Source organism: Heterocephalus glaber, unplaced genomic scaffold, assembly GCF_053883595.1.
Source record: "Heterocephalus glaber isolate CG9 unplaced genomic scaffold, H.glaber_assembly_v1.0 deba00001504, whole genome shotgun sequence".
In the NCBI taxonomy this organism is placed as follows: domain Eukaryota; kingdom Metazoa; phylum Chordata; class Mammalia; order Rodentia; family Bathyergidae; genus Heterocephalus; species Heterocephalus glaber.
Window position 1 is genome coordinate 9,875,140 of NW_028258324.1, and position 25,053 is coordinate 9,900,192.

Sequence of the window (25,053 nt, forward strand, 5' to 3'; positions counted from 1 at the left end):
GAAGGAAGGTGCAAGGAACTGAGTTTGACAAAGGGACAATCTTCTCTTTAAGAGACTTAGTACAATTTGAAATTGCGCAGAATGAGAGATTAAAAAAATAAAATCAGATCATGCCACCTTAGAGGGGCTCCAATACATATATATCATGTGTATTAATTTCCTATCACTGCTGTAACAAATCACCACAAATGTATTAGCACATAGTTTTGAAGATCAGAAGTCTGAAATTGGCCCCGCTGGGCCAAAATCAAGATCTCAGCAGAGCTATGTCCCTTTCTGGAAGTTCTCCAGGAGAATCTATTTTGTTGCCTTTTCCAGCTTTAGAGCTGCCCACATTTCTTGGCTTGAGCCCCACCCTCTTCATAGTTCAAAGCCAGCAATGGTGGAGTCTTTCTTACACTGCATCATTCAGATGCTATTCTGCCTCAGTCTTTCATATTTTAAAGGACTCATATGACTATAATGACCTACCTGGATACTTGTAGAATACACAATAAGTCCCCAACTTGTGAACAAGTTCTATTCCAAGAGAAACTTTGTAAGTCAGATTCATTTGTAAGTCCAACAAGGTGAATTTTATACAACTTTGACACAGATATGCAATGTAAAGCATAAAAAAAAACCCAAACACAAAAATACTGTAAAGAAACTATTTTTACTTTTAGAGTTACCTTAAAATGGTACATACAGTACAAAAACTGGCATATAGGGGATTTCATAGAGTAAACAGACAAAAAGAATTACTAACTGGAGGAGGGAGGCTAGGTGGGAGATTTTGGAGCTAAAGGATCATTAACAATAGCAGATGAAGGGCAAGATGGAATTTGGCTCACACTTTGATGTTGCTGGAACTTAAAGATCGTCAGCTACTTCTGCAATTTGTTCACATCCAAGAATGTTCATAATTTAAGGTTTGTTAGTATCTGTGAAAGTTTGCAATTCAAATGTTCATAAGTTGGGAATTACTGCATTTCTAAATAAGCCATGAATTGAATAAGAAATCACCATGAAAATTAGAATATATTTCCTTTTTTTTTTTAGGCAAGTTCTCACTATGTTGCCCAGGCTGGCCTTGAACTCATGGGCTCAAGTAATCTCCCTGCCTTGGTCCCCTGAGTAGCAGCATTTCTGTTCAATATTGTACTAATGTAATCAACAGTGAACTTTTGTCTATTTTAGGATCTGGCAATTGCTTTCCTAGGGAAGCATCCTATAGAAATGATGACCTATATGCTGTAAAATATGTACTAGAATGTACCAGAAGTCCAGGTCAGTGCAGTAAACCAAGAAAAAGAAAGAAAATCACAAGGACCCTATGACCATTAATCCTGATATGTCAACCTAACTGGACTAAGGAACTCCTGGCAGGTTAGTTAAGCACACTCTTGATGTGTGGCCTTGGGTACAATATATGATCCTCAGTCCTCTCTGGCACTGTCCCCTGCTCTGCTTCCAGGTCCTTCACCCATGATGCTTCAGCCTTGGAGCCAATAGATAGTGGACTGAAAGCATGAGCCAATTAAACTTTTCCACCTTTAAATTGTAGGTGTCAGGTATTGTGTCCAGCAACAGGAAAGCTCACCAACACACATTGGAAAGGAAAAAACACAACTGACGTAAGCACATACAGAGAAAATTCCAAAGAAACTATCAGATTTAGCAAGACAATCTAGTTAGGTCAGTGGGTTCAAATTCAATATACAAAACATTGTCCTTTTCAGATACCAATAAACAAGTAGAATATAAAATTAAAATTATTTTCTTAGTAGCATCACCCATAAGAAAGCAAATGGAAAACTACAACCATCAGGAAGAAGGGTAAAGTGTGCTACACACAGTGTGGGATAATATGTAACACTGAAAATGAATGAAGGGTACACACAACTGCATGGATGAATCTCAAGAATGCAATCTTGAGTGAAAAAAGCCAGACACGAAGCTGTAGACAGTTAAGGACTCTATCTCTGTGAAGTTCATTCAGCAGATTTAGTCTATGTAGTTAGAAGTCAAGATAACGGCTGGTTGTGGTGGTGCACACCTGTGATCCCAGCATGCTGGGAGGCTGAGGCAGGAGAATGGACAAAGAGACCCTGTCTTAAAAAGGGTTGGGGGATGTAGCTCAGTGCAAGGTCCTTGTTTCAATCCCCAGCATAGGAGACCGAGAAGGAGGAGAAGACAATGGACACCCAGAGAGGAGATAGGAGGTGATTTTCCTGGCCCGCTGAAGTTGTTTCTTGATACTATATGTTTATTTGGGTGTGTTCACTTGGTGATAAGCAGGCTACACTCTTCAGATATGTGATATTTTACATATGTTTACCATACTTAAAAAAAAAACTCTTGTGACTTTACTTAAACTTATAGCAGGCTTTCCCCAGCAGAAGTCACAGACTTGGCAGCGGCTGGGGCTGCAGTGGCGAGGAGAAGCAGCCCTCTCAGAATTGGCCGCTCACCCTGACTTGGGAGCAGAGGGCTGTGGCTACCGGGAGCTACCGGGAGCTTCCAGGAGGACCTCGGCCTGGGCCCCGTATATATACACTTTTAGGAGAATCTGCCAAGACCTGTAAATTGTGTTCCAAACGATCGTGTGTAAGTGCGCGTGCCTTCCTAGAGGGGGAGCCCACAGTCTGCATCCTTTGGACGCCTTCTCCCCTTCTGTGGGAGTCAGTGTTTTTGAGACCTCCAGGCCCTGCTTGGCTAGATAAAGTCGGACGGGCTGCTCGCCGGCCGCCCCGGGGGAGGGGTGGGGCGGGGCACTGCCTGGCGATCAGCCCGGGTCGACTAACCATCCTTAGTAGTCAAGTCCACCCCGGGTAGCGAGTAGCCGTCCCCGGTGCTCAGACAGGCCCGGACGCGCGCCGCCAAAGATGAAGCTGGCTGTCTGTGTGCTGCTGTGCGCCGGGGCTCTGGGTGAGTGCGCACTGGAAACCGGGAGCTGCCCGGCTCTGCAGGGAGCGGAAGGAGCACTGGGTGCCAGCCTCTGAGCCGAAGGGATTCTTTAATGGAATCCACCTGCCCCCTCCCTGTTGCGTGACTCTGGGCTGTCCCTTGACCTCTCTCAGCTGGTTTGAGTGGGTAAAAATTGTCTTTTCACAGCAAACACACAGTTGTGAACTTGTGATAATGTGCCTAGAGGCAGGTGGAGCTCTGGGTACAGGTGAGTTATCATTAACAAAAATCCTGCACATGAATAAATGAAAGGGAAACCTTCCTGGGTCAGGAGGATGGGCGCCTTCAGGGTCCTAGGCTGGGTAACTGTGGGGAAGGCCCTGGGTTAGGGTGGTGAACCCCTGTGTGTGAAGAGCTCTCCCAGGCTCAACACCTGTGGGTTCTGTCCAGCCCTAGTTCAGGCTGTCATGAATAATTTGTGGGGTAGGGTGTCTCTCACGGGGGCACAGGACAGAGCAAGGAATGGGCAGCAAGGGCAACTAGTGTGGCTGGGTGTCTTCATGGCCTGGCACTGCCACTGGGGTCACGCAGGGAGCCCTGTTGGGCTGGTGCAGGCTGGAAAGGTTGTGCACAGCTGTGGTCCAGCCATTATCACAAGGGAACCAGTGGCAGCCCTTTGGGTCTCTCCTGAACAGGGCTTGTGTTATTTGTTCTTCCTCTGTCTCTCCTGGCAATACCAGGCCCTGACCAAAAGTTCATTCTTCCAACTGGCTCTGTGTTTACAAACCAAAGATAAGAGATGACCCTGTTGGCCACATCCCCTGTGTTCCCTCAATCATGGCTGTTGGACCAGGCTGGAATCTGGGCGTGCTTTTTTCAAAGCATAATGTTCTAATTTAACAAATATTCTTCTGGTGGCAGATAATAGAAAAGCAACCAAAGTAGTGTTATTCAAAAAGACCAAGAAAAGAGGGAAGGGGACAGTTGTTGGTAAGCCCTGCATGAACCAGGAGCTCAGGTGGCCTGTATCTCTGCCTTGGCCCCCACCTTCTCTCTCAGTCTCTTACTCTTCTGGGACTCAAGAACTTGCTCTGTTTGGTGAGCAGGTGGCCAGTAGTCTTTGCTTTCAGCCGGAACTATTCACAGTGGGCACTGATTGCCCCTGCTTGGGCCAGTCAGATGGCTGGAGGACTGCTATTAATGTCAGTCTTGTCTAAGTGACTTGACTCCACTGCCCTAAGCTTACTTGGACACATTCTCTCTCTTTTTGAAATCACTTCTAATGAAGTGTGCTTTACATATAATAAAATACATCCATTTTAAGTAGACATACAGTTTAGTGAATTTTGACAAAGTATCCATGTAATTATCACCATAATCAGGAGAAATAATATTTCCAACTTTTTTTTCTGAGACAGTCTCGCTATGTAGCACACCTGTCCTATGAACCTGTGGTCCTCCTTCCTCAGCTTGAAGAGTTCTGGGATGACAGGACTGCACCACCACACTGACCTCCTAACACTTTCACACTGCTCCTGCCCCTTCTTAGTCATTTTCCCTTTCTTCACAATAGACAAGTTTTGCTTTTTCCAGTATTTCATACAATTAGAACCAATTGTCTATAGTCCTTTGTGTTTGGTTTTCACTCAGCATTTGAGATTCATCCACATTATTTTGCATATCATAGTCCATTCCTTTTTACTGTGGAGTACTACTCCATTGTAGGGCTTTGCCATGGTTTGTTTACCCATTCACTTATTGATGGACATTCTGGTTGCCTCCACCACGAGGCTATTTTGAGTAAAGCTGCCGTGAACATTAGCAGATAAATCTTTGAGAGGATATATTTTCATTTCTTTTGAGTAAATATCTAGAATTATTGAGTCATACTGGCAAGTATATCTCCAACTTATTAAGAAAATGCTCAATTTAAGAGCTGTGGTAAAGAGCTTACCTAGTGGACACAAGGTCTGATAGAATTGGAAAAAGAGAAAATGTCAAAATTTTTTAGTAGCTGCACCATTTTATATTCCCATGGCAAGGTATGAGAAGTTCAGTTGTTCCCCATCCTACCAACACGTGGTGATATCCATCTTCTCACAGTTGGGATCTCCTTGTGGTTCCGTTTGTATTTCTCTGATGATTGATGATGTTGAGCAACCTCTCATGTTCTTAATGGCCATTTATACATCTTCACTTATGAGGTATCTGTTTGAATCTTTTCTTCATTAAAAAAAAAAGCACAACTTGAAACAACTGCAAATGCAGTCAGTTCCCAGCTGTTAACTTCCTCTCACATAGGATTGGTACTATTGAAGACTTTATCAAATAAAATGTAAGGGCTCCACTTGTCCCTTACTATCTTTGGCATGAGATTCTGTCTTAGGTTATTTGGCATCTCCTGTCTTATATCCTTTGATATTTTTTTTTCTTTGATATTTCCTACTTTCAGGAAATTAAAAGACAGTACAGATTTTGAACTCAAACACAACTGGTGGTTCAAATATCAACTTCATCCCAAATTATTTAATGTCCCTGACAGTTTTTTTAAAATCTCATCTCTAAAACAGGAACAACAGTAGTTAAATGGCAGTACAATTGTGAAAATTAGATGGTGATAAGCTTGTACACTGCCTAACATATAGGGGCTTGCAACTGAATGGTAGCTGTTCTCACTGTAATTTTTTCCCCTAGAGTTCATTTAAAATAGTGTTTTGTTCAAATACTACAGATTTATAAACAGCATTTTTGCCTTTGTAATGCTCTTTATTACAACTTAAAATACCAGTGAAGTAAATAGGCACTGATTTAATTAATTATTTTAATTTTTTGTGTGGTACTGGGGATCAAAGCAAGGAGCACCCTACCTCTGAGCTACATCCCTAGTCTTCAACCTTTTTTTTTTTTTTTTTTGTTATTGGGGATCGAACTCGGGTCCTTGCACTCGTGCAGCAGGCGGCGAAACCACTGAGCTAAATCCCCGGCCCTTTTCAACCTTTTAAAAATTTTTTTGAGACTAGGTCTCAATGAGTTGTCCAAGCAGAACTTGCAGTTCTCTCCTCAGACTCTCAAAGTGCTAGGATGACAAGTGTGTGCCACCATGCCCTGGGTAATAGACAATCATTTTAATGCCCCAGCAAATTAAGATAAAGACTAACTCATTAGATCTAAAGCTTTCTACCCAGGGATAGATATTTCTGAGATGAGATTCACATAACATAAATTAACCATTTTAAAGTGAACAATTATGTGGTGTTTAATACATTCACAATATTGTGCAACTACCACCTCTATCTAGTTCCAAAACATTTTCATCACCCCAAAAGAAAATCCTGTACTCATTAAGAAAGCAGTACCCCTTTCTCTCCCCAGCACATGACAACCACCAATTTAGAGTCTTCAATACTTTTAGATATATCCTGGGAGTGAAATTGCTGTTTTATAATGCTAATTCTGTGTTTAACTTTTTTATCCAAGGAGCAAGACAGAATCAGAGAAAGAGGCCATGAGAATTCATGTAAATCAGACAGCCAATCCAGCATGTGTGTACCCATTCAACCGGCCTTTTATCTTGTCTTTGACCTCTTCTACTAGCAGACAAAAGTGAGTGTTATGGATTCTTTACATCTCTGGCTCTCTCCTAGGGCTGTGTCTGACTGTCCCTGAAAAAACTGTAAGATGGTGCACTGTGTCAGATCCTGAGGCCACCAAATGTTCCAGTTTCAGTGACAATGTGAAAAAAGTCTTTTCAGCAGATGGTCCCCTTGTCACTTGCATGAAGACAACCTCTTACCGTGAATGCATCAGGGCAATTATGGTAAGACACTTCTGCCCAAAAGAAAGTGAAAGAAGTGTATCTTCTTTTTTCTGCACTTGCTACTGTAGAGAAAAATACACTTATTCAACATTTATAATTATAGTCATAACCTACAGTTCACAGAGAAGGATTCAATCTTAGTAAGATATCTGTAGTAACATAAAGCCAGCATTGCATTAAAAAGAATCTATAAAGGCCCAGAAATGGGATTTGAGGTGTAACAGTGGTACAATTCTTGCCTAGCAGGCACTAAGAAGTAGTCGTTTTGAAATTAACTGAAAATGCACACTTTCCAAAAAGGCCTTATCTTCATATTCTGCAAATGGTTACATGGTCTTACATCCTCTAACTTGCCTGGTTATCCCAGAACTGCAAAACAAAAAAAAAGTCAGAAATTAATAAGAAGCTCTAGTCTTGCCATTATTACTTAACATTGTTTTTGAAATTTCCCAGTGATTCAATAAGATAAAAATACATGTAAGATATAAACAAACATATCAATATTTTCAAATGATTATTTACCTAGGAAGTATAGTCAGAGAAATGCTGCTGTAATTATTTATTAATGAATAAATGAGCTTGGTAAAATATAAATATATTACAATTAACATCATTGTCATACACCAACAGACATTAATTGGGAAAAATAGACCAAAATTGTGATTTCATTTATATTTAAAATAATAAACATAAAAATATTTCTGAAAAAATACCAAATAAGAGATTTACAGAATTGTTAATACAAAAGTCTGTGGCAAGTGAACCTTATTAGTAAATGAATTATATACCATGTTTCCAGGTTGGAAGAATTAATATATACTTTTATATCTTCCTAAAGTTGTTCAATAAATTTAGCATAATTTTCATCAAAATAAACTTTTCAAAAGAACCAATAAAATAATTATAAAATTCTTAAGGAAGTGCACATGGATAAGATTATAAAATAGTATGAGAAAGGGGCCAGGGATTTAGCTCAGTGGTTTCGCCACCTGCTGTGAAAGCTCAAGGACCTGAGTTTGATCCCCCGGTACCAAAAAAAAAAAAAAAAATAGTATGAGAAAGAACACTAATTAAATAGCCAAGGTCTTCCTAAAAAGTTACATATTTAGGGCCGGGGATTTAGCTCAGTGGTTCTGCTGCCTGCCTCGCAAGCGCAAGGTCCCGAGTTCAATCACAGATATCAAAAAAAAAAAAAGATTTTCAAGAATCAAAAGTTACGTATTTAAATAAAAGTTATAAAGAACAAGTTACTGACATAGATATTGAAGAGCTGAAGGGAACAAAATCAGCATATTCTCAGGTTTCTGCATATCTATCCATCTATCTCATTATCTACATGATATCATACAGATGCAAAGTATAGTAAATGTTCAACATTAGGGCATTAGGGTACTAGGCTTAATAAGTTTAGGCTAGATATATGCAGATTTAGCTAAACATTTATGATAAAGCAAACTTTTCAAAACAATGCTTGAGAAAGAATTCTTTAATTGGACAACTGGGTAGACATTTAGGGGGGAAAAATCAAGTGAGATTCTTAATCCATTCACCAAAAAATCCCTCCTAGCTTGATTCAACTTGACTAAAAGAGTGTTATGGTTTATATTTAGATGCCTCTCAAAGCCTCATGCATTCATAGATGGGGTTTTGGGGAGGTGATTGTATCCTGGGGTGTGATGCTCATCAGTGGATTAGTCTACTCATGGGTTTATAGCTAAGTGTGATGTCAGGAGGCAAAAAACTCATCAGAGTAGGTGGGTCACTGGGGGTGTGGCCTAGAAGGGTCTATTTCCCTCTGTCTTCTGTTGATCCTCTCTGCTTCCTATTTGCTATACCATGAAGGTATTTTTCCTCTCCAATGCTGCCTTTCGTTGGAGCCAGCTGACTGAAACTTCTACAAACTGTGAGCCAAAATAAACCTTTCCTCCTTAGAACTGTGGGTGTCAAGTATTGTGTCTCAATGACAAAAAGGTAACTAAGACAAAGAGATAAAACTAGATAAATCACAAAAGTAGACAAACTTGGAAATGTAAAAATTTTAAAACTATGGTCAATATTTTTCTAATCTACTTAAATGAGATTTGCTTCCCACCAAAACTTTATTTCACTCACACTAGATCCATAGATCTCCCATACTTAAGTATTTTCCTTGCCCAATAATTCCAAGGAAAAATCTAAAATGATTAATAAAGAAAAATGTAAGGATTAATAAACCCTTTGAATTTATTTTAAATTATTATTATTATTATTTTTTGGTACTGGGGATTGAACTCGGGTCCTTGTGCTTGCGCAGCAGGTGGTGAAACCACTGAGCTAAATCCCTGGCCCTTAATTATTATTATTTTTTTGGTACCAGGGATCAAACTCGGGTCCTTGCGCTTACAGGGCAGGTGGCAGAACCACTGAGCTAAATCCCTGGCCCCCTAAATTATTTTTAAGATTTAAAAAGTGTTTAAGCTTTGTAATTCCTAGTAGGAAAACATTATCTGAATTAATACCCTAATGGCAAACCATTGTAAAACGCTTCAGCTGCATTTGGTGCAGAGGGGCAGGGATTATCTTCAAAGCACCCCAGCTCTCCTGATGAGAAGGTCAGAGGTACACTGGTTTGTATTATTGCGACATCCATTAGGTGATCTAGGTTGTTTTTCTTTCAGAAAGGACTTTGTCAGATGAGCATTATGCTTGACCTCCGAATTTGGCTGACAATGTACTGATGAGATTCATAACCTTTGGATTACTCTGATATTTTGACATATTTGCAGGATTCTGAGCCACATCCTGGAAGGCCACCATAACTTCTGGATCCTGCATAGCTGCAAGAACCTCTGGATCACTAAGAATCTCATTGAGCCCTGGCATTCCTGCCATGCCACCTCCCATTCCAGGCATCCCCCCTGGAAAATTACCAGGCATACCCCCAGGAAAGCCACCTGGAAAAGAGCCACACTGAGCCCCTGCCTGTCATCTGGCTTCTTCCTCCCTCTGGGCTTCTTCATGCTCTTCTTGAGCCTTCTTAACCCTTTCTATTCTTTCTTTGATCTCTCATTCTTCACATTTTCGTTCATACTTTCTCCAATGTTCAGCAATTTTCTGGGCCCTTGGCTGAACTTCTTTCAGCATTGCACTCGCATCTTCATCGTAATCCAGTTTACAGGCAAGGGCAAGATCATGGGCTGCTTTTTCCCAATGCCCCAGAAGTCTGTGTGCTTTCCCTCGCCATTTGTATGGCTGGGCTGAATCAGGATTTACTTCCATGGCTCTGTCACCATCTCGAATGGCAGCATTTGGCTTCTGCAATTTGATGAAGACACTAGCTCTCTTGGCGTACAGAATGGCCAGGCGAGGATTCAGCTTAATGGCATCTGTGAACAAGTCAATGGCTTTCTGTAGTTTGCCATCGTTTAGAGCATCAATGGCAGCCCCTTTGTTTTCATTTGCTTGATCCATCATCTCCTCAGTTATCTCTACATTTTCATCTCCCATTTCTTGAGGGGTATCAGTGTCTGGTTCAATTACACCTTCATTGTCGATTTCTAGATCACTTTCCTCACTTGATGGCTCATCTGTCTTTATGTTTTCCTCCATCTTCTTACTATCTCTTTTTTCTTCCTTGATATTTTCTTCTGATTTAGCTTTATGAGTAGCAGGTGGTACTTTACCCCCCATGCCCTCCACTCACTTCCTCAAGAAGCGCATCTCTTCTGTGTGCAGGACACTCGGATCTTGCTTACACATTTTCATGAAAGCCCAAAGCTCGTTTACTTTGTGGGGATCCATGGTCGGCAGACTATGTATGATCAATATTTTTTAAAGTCGTAAGTATTTAAAAATAATCACATCAGCTAGAACAAAACCGCTTATTGTACTATAAAAACTATATAAATATGTAATTTAAATTTATAAGAAATGCTTAAGAATAACAAGCTATAAACAAACCACTCATAGAAAAAACATTACAGCTAACAAACAATATAGACAATAAAGGAAAAATGTTCATCCTTTTAAATAACCAGAGAAATTCAAATAAACTTGCAGTAAATTCATATCTGATAATATGATAACATTTCTTTCTTTCCTTTAAGTTAATTTTATTGGTACATTTTAGTTATACATGGTGATCACATTCATAAGGAATTTGCACCTGTACACAATATATCTTGATTTTTCTTTTTTCTCCAATCCCCTCCCCTCCCTTCAATTCCTCTTCCCCTCCTTATCTATAAAAGCTTTGTTTCCTTTTTTTCTCTATACTCTTTTTTCTTTCCCTTTCCTTCTTTTCTCCCTCCCACCCCCACATTCCCCTTCCCATTTGAATATTTTCTTCTCATTTTCTGTATCTATTATACATTGCTCTATATTTACACTTTGGGTTTCTCACTCCAGAGAAACAATGGGATATTTAAACATGTGTGTCTGATTTATTTCACTTTAAGAGTATTGTCTCAAGGTGCAATCCATTTACCTAGGAATGTCTCAAGTTTCTTTATTCTTCTTCTTTTTTTTTCTCCATTAAGTTTATTGGTACATTTTCGGTATAAAATACAGTTACATTCATCACTGGGATCTTGTACCATTACATGTGTATCTTGGATCTTTTTTTCCCCTTCCCCTGCCCTCCCTTCACCCCCTCCACCCTTCCCTGTTTGCAAAGACTTTGTTTCCATTTTTTTCCTTTTCTCATATTTTTTCTTGTCCCTGTTTTCCTTTCCCCTACCCCTCCCACTTCCCCTGCTCCTTTAGACCTTTACTTCCTATTACACAATATCAATTATAAATTGTTAAAATTACAATATCAAGATCTAGGAGACATTACCACGGGTTTTATAGAATTTAAAAGGATATAGAAAGCATATTACAAAAATTGTTTTTGAAATAAATTTGACAACTTCTAAGAAGTAACTTGGAAGACAAATTAATGAAACTAACTCTGGAGGAAATATAAAATTTGAATAGCACCTATTAAAGAAAGTATATTCCTAGCTTGAAAACCTACCTATATGACAACAGCAGGCTCATATACATTTTAACTGATAAATTATATCAAACAATTAAAGCAGAAAAAAGAAGGAACACTTCTCCCTTCATTTTAGGAAATCAACGTTGTGCTAATCCTAAATCTGGATAATAGAAGAAAAAAGTATGAACATAGATAGAAATTTGTTTAACAAAACAAACTATTAGAAGTCAGATCTGGCAGTATGTAGAATGTGGTTTTGTTATAGGGATGGCAGTGTTGGTTCAGCATTGGAAGATCCACCCCCAAAAGTCATCATTTTAACAGAGGAAAGGAAAAAACCATATGATCTTGTCACTAGTTGGAGAAAAAGTATTGGACTAAATTCTACAGCTGTTCATGGTAAAAGCTATCAGGAGACTAGAAGTAGAACAGAACCTTCTCAACAGATTGAAGACATGTACTCCATACTTCCAGCGAGAATGCCTTATATGAATGGAGAAGATACAATGCTTTCTCCTTAAGGTGGGGAACAAGGGCAGATGTGCTTACTCTTTATCTGTCCATTAAACTTTGAAACCTAGTCCCCACCAAAATAGTCTGGCAATAAAATGACCCAATTAGGATAGGATTGGCAAGGTAGAAGTAAAATCTTTATATGTAGATGAAATGATCATCTACAGAGAAAATACTAAGAAATCTCTAGGAGCCCCTAGAACTTGTATTTGAATTTAGCAGGATTAGAAAACACAAGGTATATATAAAAATTCAGGTCTGTGTATACTTGCTATAAATGAAGAATTGGATATGAAAATTTAAAAGTTATGTAGTAGTACAAAGGACCTAGAAAAGTTAAAAAAAAAAAAGACAAAAAACAGTGTTGGAAGACGTTTAGTACCTAATTTTAGGACTTCTTCTAAAGCTACAGTAATCAAGTCAGTGTTGGTGTAAGGAAAGACATATAGATTATTTGAATAAAACAGAGAATCTAGAAATAGAATCACATATATATGGTCCACTGAGTTTTGAAAGATTATTTAACATTAGCATTTTATAGAATATAAACTCAATTCAAGAGCCAAGGAAGAGATAGTGTTTTCAGCAAATGGCACTAGAACACCTGGTATCCGTATATAAAAAATTAACCTCAACCCTTTATTTCCATACATGAAAATAACTTGAAGGGATCTATGAACCTAAATATGAAAGCCTAAAAGTATAAAACTTTAAGAAGAAATTATAAGGGAAAATGTTTATGAATTCAGGTTAGGCAAGAACTACCTAGGATACACAAAACATGATGTATAAAAGAAAAAAATTGATAAATGAGATTCCACCAAAATTTAGAACTTTAAATGACATCATTAAAATGAAAAGTAGTCCTTAAACAGACCATATTTACAATGCATATAACCTATGACCAGAATATATAAAGAACTCTTACAGCTCATTAATAGACAACCCAATTAAAATGTAGACATAAGAAAATGATAAATACCTAGCACAGCACAAGGAAAGGTGTGCAACTCTAGAATCAGAAAAATACTAATCAGTACAATAACAAGATTGAATTATACACTCATTAGGGAGATGAAGTTAAAAGTTTTAAAAACCTTGTCATGACATTTTCTTTTTGTTGGATTCTCCCCCTTTGTGTTTAATTTGTCATGCCCAATGGATTCATTCTGCTGGGCTTCCTGGGGTTGTGATCCTTATTGTCTTTTCCTAGGGTATTGTCTAAAATTTTTTGGAGTGCCGATTTGGTATTCATGAAGTTCCTGAGGTGCTCTTTATCTTCAAAGTATCTTATTTCTCCATCAATTTTGAAAGATAGTTTTGCAGGGTACATCAATCTGGGTTGGAGGCTGTTTTCCTTTAGGGCTTGAAATACATTAGTCCAAGCTCTTCTTGCCTTGAGGGTTTACATTGAGAAGTCTGCTGTGATTCTGATGGGCTTTCCTTTGTATGTGATTTGTTTCTTTTCTCTCACTGCTTGTAGAATTTTGTTCTTCTGTTGGATTTCTGGAATCCTAACTGTTACAGAAATCTCGGAAAGAAATACACAGAGACACAGAATTCAGATAAAATAATAAAATGTCTTCTTGCGAGCGGGCGGAAGGCCAGAAACCAGTCTGGTCAGTATCTGTGCCTGCTTTGCTCAGCATTTCCCTTTTTATATCCTTTTTAGCCATTATCTCAGCCCTAGTGGTCTTTGATATGTAAATACAATTCCAGTTCCTATTTACAAGTCACAGACACAAGATAGGCCATATACATTGTAAATTTACCCTGGTATGGTAACTTTGTTAGGTTAATGAAGTTACTGGTTAGAGTCAGATAATCCTCACCTTAAACAAGGAGTTACAGGAAAAGCAAATCTTAAAAGAACACATTACTTATTTTGCTTCTACAACTATCTTAATATTCAATCTATTAAGTTATCTAAAACTTTTCCATATCATAACTATTATATGCCTATGTGTAGATTTTTTTTGATCAAGGCTAGCTGGAGTCCTATATCCCTCACTTATCTGTATGTCAAGTTCTTTTCCCCTGCTTGGGAAGTTTTCTGCCATCACTTCTGTGAAGTTTTTTTTATGTCATCTGCACTCTCTCCTCTTTCTTCATTGACTCCAATCAGTCTTATGTTATTCTTCTTTGCATCGTCTAGCAGCGGCTGGATTGATTTCTCATGTTCCCTCACAATTTTAAAGCAATTTTTCTTTTCCTGGTCACTAATTGCAATCTTATCTTCTATATCTGAAATTCTATCCTCACATTGGTTCATTCTGCTGTGCAGAATGGAGTTTTCTATGGAGTTTTTAATCTCCTGGAAATCTGTTTGCATCTGTTTTATGAATTCCATTTGTTTCCTATGTTGGGATTCCATCATGTTCCTCAGATCCTCTATTTTTTTATCTGTGTCCTCTCTAGATTTATTAATCATGTCTTGCACTATGTGCACAATCCTTGATGTTATCTGAGTAATTATTTCTGATTTCATTTTTCCCAGATCCTCTTTTGTTGCCAGTTCAGAGAGTCCAGGTGGTTGAGTACCAGATTGTTCCATCTCATTTCCCTTTGGGGTTGCTGTAGGTGATCTGGAAGTCTGTTTTTGAGGCTTGTTTATGTGTCTTCTCATTTCCACGGGGTAGGGGGTGCTTCTGGTGCCCACAGGGCTCACCTTATCTGCCCTAGGAGTGTGGGATGGCAGCGGGGGAGCTTCCTTCCAGGTGCTGAAACCGGCTCAGCTTCTCTGCCTCTTTATTCTTCTTTATGGCAGAGTAATACTCTATTGTTGATAACATTTTTCACTGGTAGGTTTGCAGTGAAACCAATATGCATTGCTACTGGCATTACAAATCATAAACTTGTATTAGCATTATAATTTTTATTTCTGAAAAACAATTTGGAAATATTCAATAAGTGTCATAAAGACGTTCATAAAGTTTTATTCTCAAATTCACATATATATGTATATATTTACACATTTTGTGTGTGTGTATGTGTGTGTGTGTGTGTGTGTGTGTGTAGAGAAAGGTAGAGACAGACATGAATTTGTTACTGAAATTTGACCTTATGAAATTATGGGAGCTGGTCAAGCAGTCTCTGTAAGGCTATTGTCTTTTTGCCTCTGGTTTTGGAACTTGAAGAGGAACCACTCAGGAAAGGAAGATGTATGTAAAGTGAGGAGAAGCAAGAACAACTTGGAACCCTTGGGGATAGACTGAAACACATGTCAGTTCTCACTGCTTCCTATCTTGGGGTTCACGAGGCTTAGTGCCCTTCTTGTTCTTTTATCTCTTATACTAAATCCATCCTTTATTAGTTCAAGATGGTTTCTGATACATTCAATGGTGTCCTAACTTTATGTACACACAAACATGTGTAAAATATTTATAGGAAAAAATGGGATAGGAGAATATGTAATTGTAATACACATTTGTGTAACAATACATACATTTTGTATAATATAAGAAAGTGCGTATATCATACATATTATAAAATACAAGAAAATAGGACAGGAAAAAAGGAGGCAAGTGTGTAGAAACATAATACATTTGTCCCTCCATATTATGGGTTCTGCATTTGCAGATTCAAGCATCTGCAGATGTAAAAAAATTGCATCTCTTATGAACACATATAGACTTTCTTCTTGCCACTACATAGTCCCTAAACAGTATAGTATAACTACTTATATAGCATTTACATTGTATTAGTTATATAAGCAATTTAGAGATAATTTAAAGTATATGGGAAGATATGGACAGGATATATGCAAATACTGCACCCTTTTATATTAGGGACTTGAGCATCTGCAGATTTTTTTTATTGTGGAACCAATTTTTTTTTTGGTGCCGGGGATTGAACTCAGGACCTTGTGCTTGCGAGGCAGGTGGTGGAACCACTGAGCTAAATCCCAGGCAAGGGACCAATTTTTTATCCTGGGACCAATTTCCATGGATACCAAGGGTGACTGCACTAAATTCAGTAACACTCAAGTTACTTTGAAAGTCAATGAATAAATCAATAAAAAGAATGATTTCTAGGTTGGAAATGTAACTCAGCAGTGGAGTGTTGCCTAGCAAATGTGAGGCCCTGAGTTCAATTCCTGGTACCAAAAAAGAAAAGAAAAAGACAAAAAAATCTTCTCAAAAAAGAATTACTTCAATGATGGGTATGGAAATTATTCAACCTCATTTCTGAGAGGAGGCTGTGAAGTTGCTGCTTCCTGTAGGAAGAAAGGAACCCTGAGCTGACAGATTCCTGGAAAGAGACTCCAGATCTGAGCGTGCATAACATGAGTTATTGTGGACAAAAATATTCCCACTTACTCAACACTTACTGAGCACCTACCTGTGCTAGGTGCTCTTCTTGGTACTGGGATTCATCAGGGAATAAAACACACAAAAGTGTTCTTACTTTCATGAAGCTTACATTCCACAGGGGAGGACAAACATTGAACCAAGTATGTCAGACGGTTCCTAAGGACTAAGAAGAAAAAGTGGAAACTAGAATATATGAGTTGATAGATTTATGGGTGAGGTCAGAGATAGGCTCACAGAGAAGTTGACATTTGAGCATAGACCAGGGGAGGTGATGGAGATCCAAGTCTTGAAATATTTATGGAACAAGCATCCCTGGCAGACTAGAGGAGTCTTCCTCAGAGGTGATGGGTGCCATTCATGGTCTAATCTCTTTTCTTTCAGGCAAACAAAGCAGATGCTGTGACCATTGATGGAGGTTTGGTGTTTGAGGCCGGCTGGCCCCCCTACAACCTGAAGCCCATCGCAGCAGAGTTCTATGGGTCAAAAGATGGTGTGTTCTCAGATCCCTGGTGTGACATGGCAGCCATTTGGGAAGGCAGGGATTCTGTCAGCATCACACTGGCAGGAAACAAAGTTGCTGGAGCTCTTTGGATTGATGGAGGCTGTCACTGATACTGATCCACAGGGAGTAGGATATTGGCTATTCCTAGGCAAATGTCATGCATCCTGATGGAAATGCCTTTGGCACTGTGGGGGTATCCACAGCCTGAGAAAGGGGTGCTGTCCGGAGTCCATCACTAAGTGTGGGGCTGCTCTCCTAGGAGGCCCATCTCTGGAGGGAGAACATGAGGATCTGACTGCCTCTTCCCTGTACTATCTCCTCAATATGCTGCAGAACATGGGCCTGTGTATGTTTTGAGGAGAGATTCTTGGGGAGTCTACAAATAGACCTCTGCCTCTTTCTCATACTTTTCCATCAACGCTGTCAGTGTGTGAGCACAGACTACCTTTAATTTTCAGGGCCATATCATATTCCTGGGTTTCCCCTGCATCCTTCTTATGCCTTCACCTTTGTGACTGAGTGGTAGACAGAGAAGCAGTGGCCTCAGTGAGTGGGAGTTGAAGCTCTTCCCTGAGAACACCTGCAGGCCCTGTCATAGTGGGAACCTTCAAGATTCCCATTTCCACTGGCTTAGAGGAACTGGCAGAAAAATAAGTACAGTTGTCTCTACATTTATGGTGGGCTTATGTCCTAATAAACCCATTGTAGACTGAAAATATCCTAAGATGAAAATGCATTCAATGCACCTAATTCACCAACATCATAGCTTGCTAACACAGTATTTATGTTCCCCATTGTGATCATGTGGCTCCCTGCCACTGCCCAGCATCGTGAAAGATAATTGTACCACATATCAATAGACTGGGAAAAGATCAAATTCAAAATTCAGAGAATAGTTTCTACTGACTGTGTATTGCTTTCACACACTGTACATTTTTTTTTTTTTGGTACTGGGGATGGAACTCGGGACCTTGCTCTTGCTAGGCAGGTGCCGGAACCACTGAACTAAATCCCCAGCTCACACACTGTAAAATTTTAAAATCAGAGTCTAGCTACTGTAAATCAAGGGCCATCTATGTGTTTATTGCCTTGAAAAGGTTCAGTTTTCTCTCTCCTTTTCTTCCTGCTTACCAGGGGAGGGTATAGATCCTAGGATCCTCCAAATTCTGTATTGCATACTCTGGAAGGTTAGTAGTGAGGATGTGGCATCTTCCTTTGGCCCTTCTTTCTGCCTGCTCCTTTGCAGATCCACAAACCCACTATTATGTTGTGGCTCTGGTGAAGAAGGGCACTGACTTCCAGCTGAACCAGCTCCAAGGCAAGAAGTCCTGCCACACGGGCCTGGGTTGGTCTGCTGGGTGGATCGTCCCCATTGGCCTACTGCTTCCCTCTGGCTCTCTTGAAGCAGGTAAGTCAGTTGGGCCTGGGTGTCCTAAAACAGTGCTGGGGTCATACAATCACTGTCACATGTATGTGTTCCATGTTTTCCAAGATGGGGTGAGGGTGTGTGCACTAGCACCCCATGGAAGCTGGTGGCTGAGCTTTCTCTTCCCTCAGGAAAGGTGCTTCTGTCTCTCCAAGCTCCTGTCAGTCCTGGCTTCAGCTTGGCTTGACAAAGGCCATCCTTGAGGCCCACTCAGGAGGGCCAACTTCTCCCCAGTTTCTGAGGAAGGTTCACTGGGGCTTCCAGTCACACTGGCACCACTCAGGCCTCTGTGCCTCAGGTGAGGGCTAGGAATACAGGCAAGGGAGTGGGTGGCTGCACAGGTGCCAAATTCTTGTTCAGTTATGATGGCCAAGGTGAGCCCTGGGCACCTTTTCAGCCCTTGAAGATGATGGCTAAATCCTGCTCTCTGCAAAAGTGCATCCTTTTGAGCTCTGCTCTTCATGTTTTGGCCATGACAGGGACAAGTGGCTGCAGAGATCTGATGAAGTGCTGCAGCCTGGACCACATCTCTGGTCATATCATTCCCTTTCTTGGGGTGTTTACTTGCCTCAGTGACAGGTACTACTGGACATTTGTCTGGGCAGTTGTCCATTATGTGTCCTGCTCCCTCACCAGCAAGCTGTCCTAACTCTGTCCCATGAGCCACCACAGCCCCTAGGAGCAGAAGGAAAGGTGGAGTGGGCCCATGTCCTGTGATAAGGGAGGGATTTTGGAGGCTGGCTGACCTGCAAGTGTTCCTGCCCTGTCTAGAGTTCTCTCAGCCCCCTTAGGGCCTCCAAGTTGGTGAGTTAGCAGAAGTGAGTGGAACTAGGCCACAGGTGGGTTCACTGTAGGTCAGCCACTCTCACACCTGCAGCAGACAAGCTGGAAATATTTTCATAGGCTTGATCCCTGAGCCCACATAAGACAGTGTAGTTTCCAAACACCCAGGTACTGTGGGCCGTTGCTCACTCTGGCAGGCTGCACTTAGCTGGCCTGTGCACTCTTGTCTCTCAGGACAACCTTGGGAAGTTGGCAGACCCATGGGCCCTTAGGGCCACTCTTGCATGTACACATAACCCTGAGACCTCAGCAGGCTCATACCCTGTGGCCTATCTCTATTGAGCAGGAGCGGCCAAGTTTTTCTCTGGCAGCTGTGTCCCCTGTGCAGATGCAAAGAAGTTCCCCAGCCTATGTCAACTGTGTGCAGGAAAAGGAACTGACAAGTGTGCTTGCTCCTCTCACGAACCATACTTTGGCTATTCGGGTGCCTTCAAGTGAGTGAAATCCTCCTGGTCTTCTGCACTCTGCATCTGGGGGAACAGAAGCACAGAGAGTAGACAGGCACCTAGAGTGTCAATGTGACAGCCGGAGTCCTGAGTTCCTCCTGTGCTCTACCTTCACTCCTAACCTCCCTGTCTGGGATCTTCTTAGGTCTCCCCAGAGCTTGTTGCCTGCTGTGTTACCCTCTAGGACCAAGGGACAGACTGGTGTCTGAGGATGATGGGACCTGCAGACACACTTCTGGGCTTCTGGCAGAGCCAAAGGTCAGGGCTTCCCCGTGCACATCCTGCTGAGCATCCCCTGTATTGGGGACCTGTGGCTGCCTCAGTCCCTGCAGGTGCCTCTCCATACTCTGTGCTCTGTGAGAGAAATGGCTACTGCTCAAAACTAGAGAGAACTGACTGGAACCCAAGACCAACCAATACCCTTATCCTCCAAGTAACTGACCTTAAGCCTTTAGTAAAATGCAAACAAAAACCATTATTTCTTTGACTGCTTTCTAAGAGGAAGGTAAGGATCTTTTCCCACCATCACTCACAGGGGTGCCTAGGATGTCATTCTCTAGGGCTCCTGCTGGCTTCAGATCTGGCACTGGATGTGGGGCTCAGAGACCCCTCAGAGAAGTCTAGCCTCTGTGAGGGAGACCGATGCCCAGGAAACTGGGCAAAGCCCCATGAGCCAGTGGTCAGGCAGACCCTCAGCAGTCTGCAGGAGAGACAGGTGAGACCTATGCCCACGGTGAGGGCCTGACCATACCATCCTGTTCCTCAGGTGCCTGGAGGACAGCGTGGGGGACGTGAGCTTTGTGCGGCACTTGACGGTGTTTGGTAAGTGCTGGTTGAAGAAGCATGTGGGCCCCATCTAGCCAGAGGGACTGGCTCTTGCCCCAAGGTTTCCTTATGTCTAGAGATGAGTGACAGTGACGGTGAGAGGTTTAATGCCACAGGAGAGAGGTTGTGTGTTTCTGTTGTTTGTACTTTATTTAGTGCCCAGTTTGTTCATTTCAGCTCAAATCTTCCTGTCGAACATCTTCCTGCATCAGGGACCTGTGCCTACCTCTCTCCACTGTCTGCTCAGCCCCCTGCAGAGACTTTTCCATGAACCCAGTGAACAAGCTTTCTAGAACCTTTAAACTACTAACATTTATTTTGTGTTGTGTTTTGAGATGCTAGGAATGAAACCCAGGACCTCACACATGCTAGGCAAGTGCAGTACCACTGAGCTATAATCCAGCCCTAAAAGCAAGTTTTAATAATCAATTCTCTTAGTCATTAAAATGTCAGTTTCAAAGTTAATCACATTCAAATTTACATTTCATTGTAAATGTCTCTTAAGTGATTCAAATACCTTAAGCAAATACATCTTAAGAAATACATAAATAGTTAATAGCTTGTTAGCACATTTGGTTAAACCTGTGCAAGACATTATTACCACAGACAAAAATATATAACTTCCTTATCTTTGTATTTTCACTTTTATGTGAGAGAGACAGAGACAGAGAGAGAGAGAGAGAGAGAGAGAGAGAGAGTGTGTGTGTGTGTGTGTGTGTGTGTGTGTGTGTGTGTGTACTCATGATTAACCAGGGCCTTGTGCATGCTAGGTAAGTAAGTACTGTACTACTGAGCTACACTCCCAACTTTATTTTTATATTTGAAAAAAAAAGCCTTTTCAGAATCTTAGACAATTTGCCAGAAACAAACAAAACAGCATTTTAGATAAGTTGAGTTTGCAGGTTCTAGGTTTTACATCTAGAGTTTATATTAAATATCTATCTATACCACTCAAAATATTTTAACTATTTAAAAGTCAAATGTATATTCATTGTGCGAAGCTCATTCTTATAACAAATGTCTGCTGCATCAAGGAAGATTTGTAGGCCTCACAAGTTATGTTGCCCTTAGTTCCTTACCACCTAAGTGTCTTTCCCTAACATGCTAATTTCAGTGCCCTTTTTCTCTTTTCAGCCATTCACAGTTCATTGTCTCCTCATTATCACACATTGACCTGGTTTGTTCACAGTTTGGTAATTGGTGCATGTCTTATTATTAACAATTTTAATTAGTGGGGTCACTTCTGGGTCTCATCTCCCAGAATCAAGTTGTTCCAAGTAATCATTATGTCCTTTAGATGCTCTAGTTGCTGCAGTTATGCCAGTGGGCAGCATCTTTTAGCACTCACCCTGAAGAATTTAAAAATGTCCTCACTTTGTTGCAATATCAGGTTGTCCCAGGCCATCCTGATTTAACCTTTGCCAAAAATCATTTGTCTGCTCTTCTGTAAGATCCCTGCTTGCCTTTTAAGGAGAATGTTGCCAGAGACTACATGCTGGGCCTTAGGGTGCCAGTGAATGTTAGTAGTGAGCCACGGTCTGCTGCTGTCACCACCGGGCCCTCAAGTGACCAATGTTGAAAAGTTATTTCTATTTCATTAGATCATATCAGTTTTTTATATTTAATTTTAATGTTACTAAATCATTTAAAGTTTTTCTTTTAATATAAAAATTTAAATTATTTTTTGTAACATGCTGTGTTATCCCAGGATCTGGTTGAACTAGTTGTTTTTCAATATGAGATTTTATCAACCCTGTTGACGTTCTGTCTCAGTTTGCCAGGACCATCAGAACAAAGTACTACACAAACTGGGTTGTTTAAGCAACAGAAATTCATCATCTCATAGTTCTGGAGGCTGGACTTTCAAGGTCAAGTTGTTGGCAGGGCTCGTTTCTCATGAGGGCTGTGAGGGAAACTCTGTCCCATGCCTCTCTCCTAGCTGGCTGTGTATCTTTGGTGTTTCTTGGCTTGTAGACACATCACTCTGTTCTCTGCCTTCGTGCACCCTGCATGCATGTCTCTGTCCACATTTCCCTTTTTATAAAGACATCAGTCATATTTGATTAAGGGCCCACTCTATTCCACTATGACTTCATTTAACTAATTGCACCTGCCAGGAGTCTATTTCCAAATAATGTCCCATTCTGGGGTGCTGAGGATTAGGACTTCAACCTATAAATGTGTTGAACCCACAATTCCTTCTAATCCTTTGCAGTGGGAATAAAGAGACCTCTTTCTTTATACCTCTAGAGTGCTCTGGCTTTTAGGCTTTCTTTCGTCAGCCTTCTCACAGCCTTCCCCCAGCAGGTCCTGCCTCCAGGAGAATGCTGCTGCTTCAGTGGCTGACCTGGATTGTCTTAGCATGGCAGGGTGTCAGCCCCAGACTCACTGAAACTTTGACAAGTTACCTCAGCTCTCTGACTCTGGTTCCTCATCTCAAGAATGGGCTTAATTATATTATTGGCCTCTGCCAGTTGTTGTGAAGATTAAATGAAGTCAAGCACCAATACCTTGAGCACAGTCTTTGGTGGGCTGTGAGTGCTCAGTACACATTTGTTGTCACTGTTTCTATTGGCAGATACAGAGAAGTAGGGCAATGGAGTGCAGGGGCAGTCGTGACTCCCAGCCCTGTGCCTTCCTCCAGTAAGATTGTGAACCTATCATTCCACTGCCAAGACTGCCAGTTCCTCATCTGTATAAAATGTGTTTGGAATAGATTCTGTCTCAGTCACCTTCAGGTTATACATTTTGTGGTTCACTGGGGAAGGGGCACCACAGCTCATGGCTTTGTGTGTAGTCTGCTCATCTGGACTTTCCCTCCCCAGAGGTCCTGCCTCAGAAGGCTGACAGGGACCAGTATGAGCTGCTCTGCCCGGACAACACCCGGAGGCCAGTGGATGAGTATGCGCAGTGCTATCTGGCCAAAGTCCCTTCTCATGCTGTCGTAGCTCGGAGTGTGGATGGCAAGGAGGACTTGATCTGGAAGCTCCTCAGCCAGGCCCAGGTATCCCCACCTGCTGTTCTCCTCTCCTGCTTGGATTTTAGGTTTTCCTCCTTGCTTTCTTGCCTTGAAGAAGTCCTTGTTCATCTAGGACAGGTGAGAGTCTTGCAATTCATGACCCATTTCCCCGACAAGGCATTCAGTCTGTATTTACTGCAGATCACATAAAGCCTTCGACTGGCATCACTAACCCAGAGGCTAAAGACTCTCTGCAGAAGCTCTTCTTGCCTCATTTTATTATTTTCAGTTCTAAACAGGTCCCTAGAATACAACACAGATGTACCCTCCTCCTTCATGAAGTGGTCCTCATTACATTACTGGCCTGTGATACCTCCTTCCTGACTTCCTTCTCATAGGTCACAGGGCATGCAGGTCTGTCCTCACTAGTGGCAGTTACACCACCCTGTCCCATCTCTGTCAACACTCTGTTCAGTGTTGGGGTTTCAGAAATGAACCAAAGACTTGCCCTTGAATCACCCAAGATGAGCGTGGGAGATACAAAGAGTACAGGAATGGATTGTCAGCAGATGGAACCACACAATCTGGGTTCATCTAGGACAGAGTGAGAACTTCATAGAACATAGAGAAACTGATTTGAAAGATGTGTCTGGGAAGATTCCTGAGCCCTGGGGAGAAAGCTGTGTGCACCCAAAGGAAGTATATGTTGAGGGGCCAGTTACCTGGGTAGACAGCAGGTGATATTTCACACAGAGCCTCTTCTGCAAGAGCAAAAATCAGTCACATGAAAAAACATATAGGTAGGTGCTACCATCAGGAACAGTCAGGAATGGCTTTGGACCAGGCAGCTGGCATCATAATCAAAGGGCCTTTTGCTTTTTTAGGCCAGAAAGGGGAAGGAACCATTTGATGCCTCACAAGTCCTCATTCAGTGGCAGGCCTGGGGTGAGGGGACAAGCCCAGGATGCCTGCCCTCTAGCCATGATGACATGGTACTAGATCACCAGCCACTTCAAGATGAAGACTACCCCAGGCACTGGGGCAATCAGCCTTCACTGCTGCCCCACAGGTACACAGAGCAGTCGCCCACATTGGAGAGGAATGGCTGCCTGACTCTCAGCCACCCCACCCCTTCATCAGATCTAGGGGACAGCCACTGGCAGTTTCCCTTGACCCACAAGGTAGACAGTTAGGATGAGTGAAATGTTCCCTGGAGACATGATGATGCCATGAGCAGCAAGGATAATGGACTCTGTGGCCCTATCTTCATTCTCAGGCCTTTATTGTCAACTCTCTTTGTCTGTGGGGAGATCCTCTAAGACCCCATGGATGTCTGGAACTGTGAACAGCACCAAACCCTACACAGATGCACCCCAACCTGTGACGGGTTATGTCCCCATAAACCCAGTATAACGTCAAAAAATAATAAGTCAAACTATCAAAGTTGGGGATCGTCTGTATTGTTTTTCCTACATATTCAACCCATGATGAAATTTAATGTATAAGTGAGGCAGAGTAAGAGATTAACAACAATATATAACAATATGCTGTAATAAAAGT

General features: G+C 41.4%; 1 protein-coding gene and 1 pseudogene across 2 annotated transcripts in view; one reads left to right on the forward strand and one right to left on the reverse strand.

The window, feature by feature from the left end:
* The first annotated feature begins 2,680 nt into the window (after window positions 1–2,680).
* The window catches only part of LOC101718231 (inhibitor of carbonic anhydrase-like), a 47,270-nt gene continuing 24,897 nt past the window's right edge, over window positions 2,681–25,053 (forward strand). Inside the window, exons 1-8 of one of the 2 annotated variants that reach the window (XM_004834252.4) lie at window positions 2,738–2,910; window positions 6,367–6,431; window positions 6,534–6,706; window positions 16,874–16,982; window positions 18,241–18,402; window positions 19,550–19,697; window positions 20,476–20,531; window positions 23,360–23,538. In XM_004834252.4, coding sequence (XP_004834309.1) covers window positions 6,395–6,431; window positions 6,534–6,706; window positions 16,874–16,982; window positions 18,241–18,402; window positions 19,550–19,697; window positions 20,476–20,531; window positions 23,360–23,538 — 864 coding nt within the window. In that variant the 5' untranslated portion in view covers window positions 2,738–2,910; window positions 6,367–6,394. Of the gene's footprint in view, window positions 2,911–6,366; window positions 6,432–6,533; window positions 6,707–16,873; window positions 16,983–18,240; window positions 18,403–19,549; window positions 19,698–20,475; window positions 20,532–23,359; window positions 23,539–25,053 lie in introns of both variants that reach the window. The other variant, XM_004834251.4, reaches the window with a different exon arrangement.
* On the reverse strand, window positions 9,174–10,422 carry LOC101717894 (hsc70-interacting protein pseudogene; annotated as a pseudogene).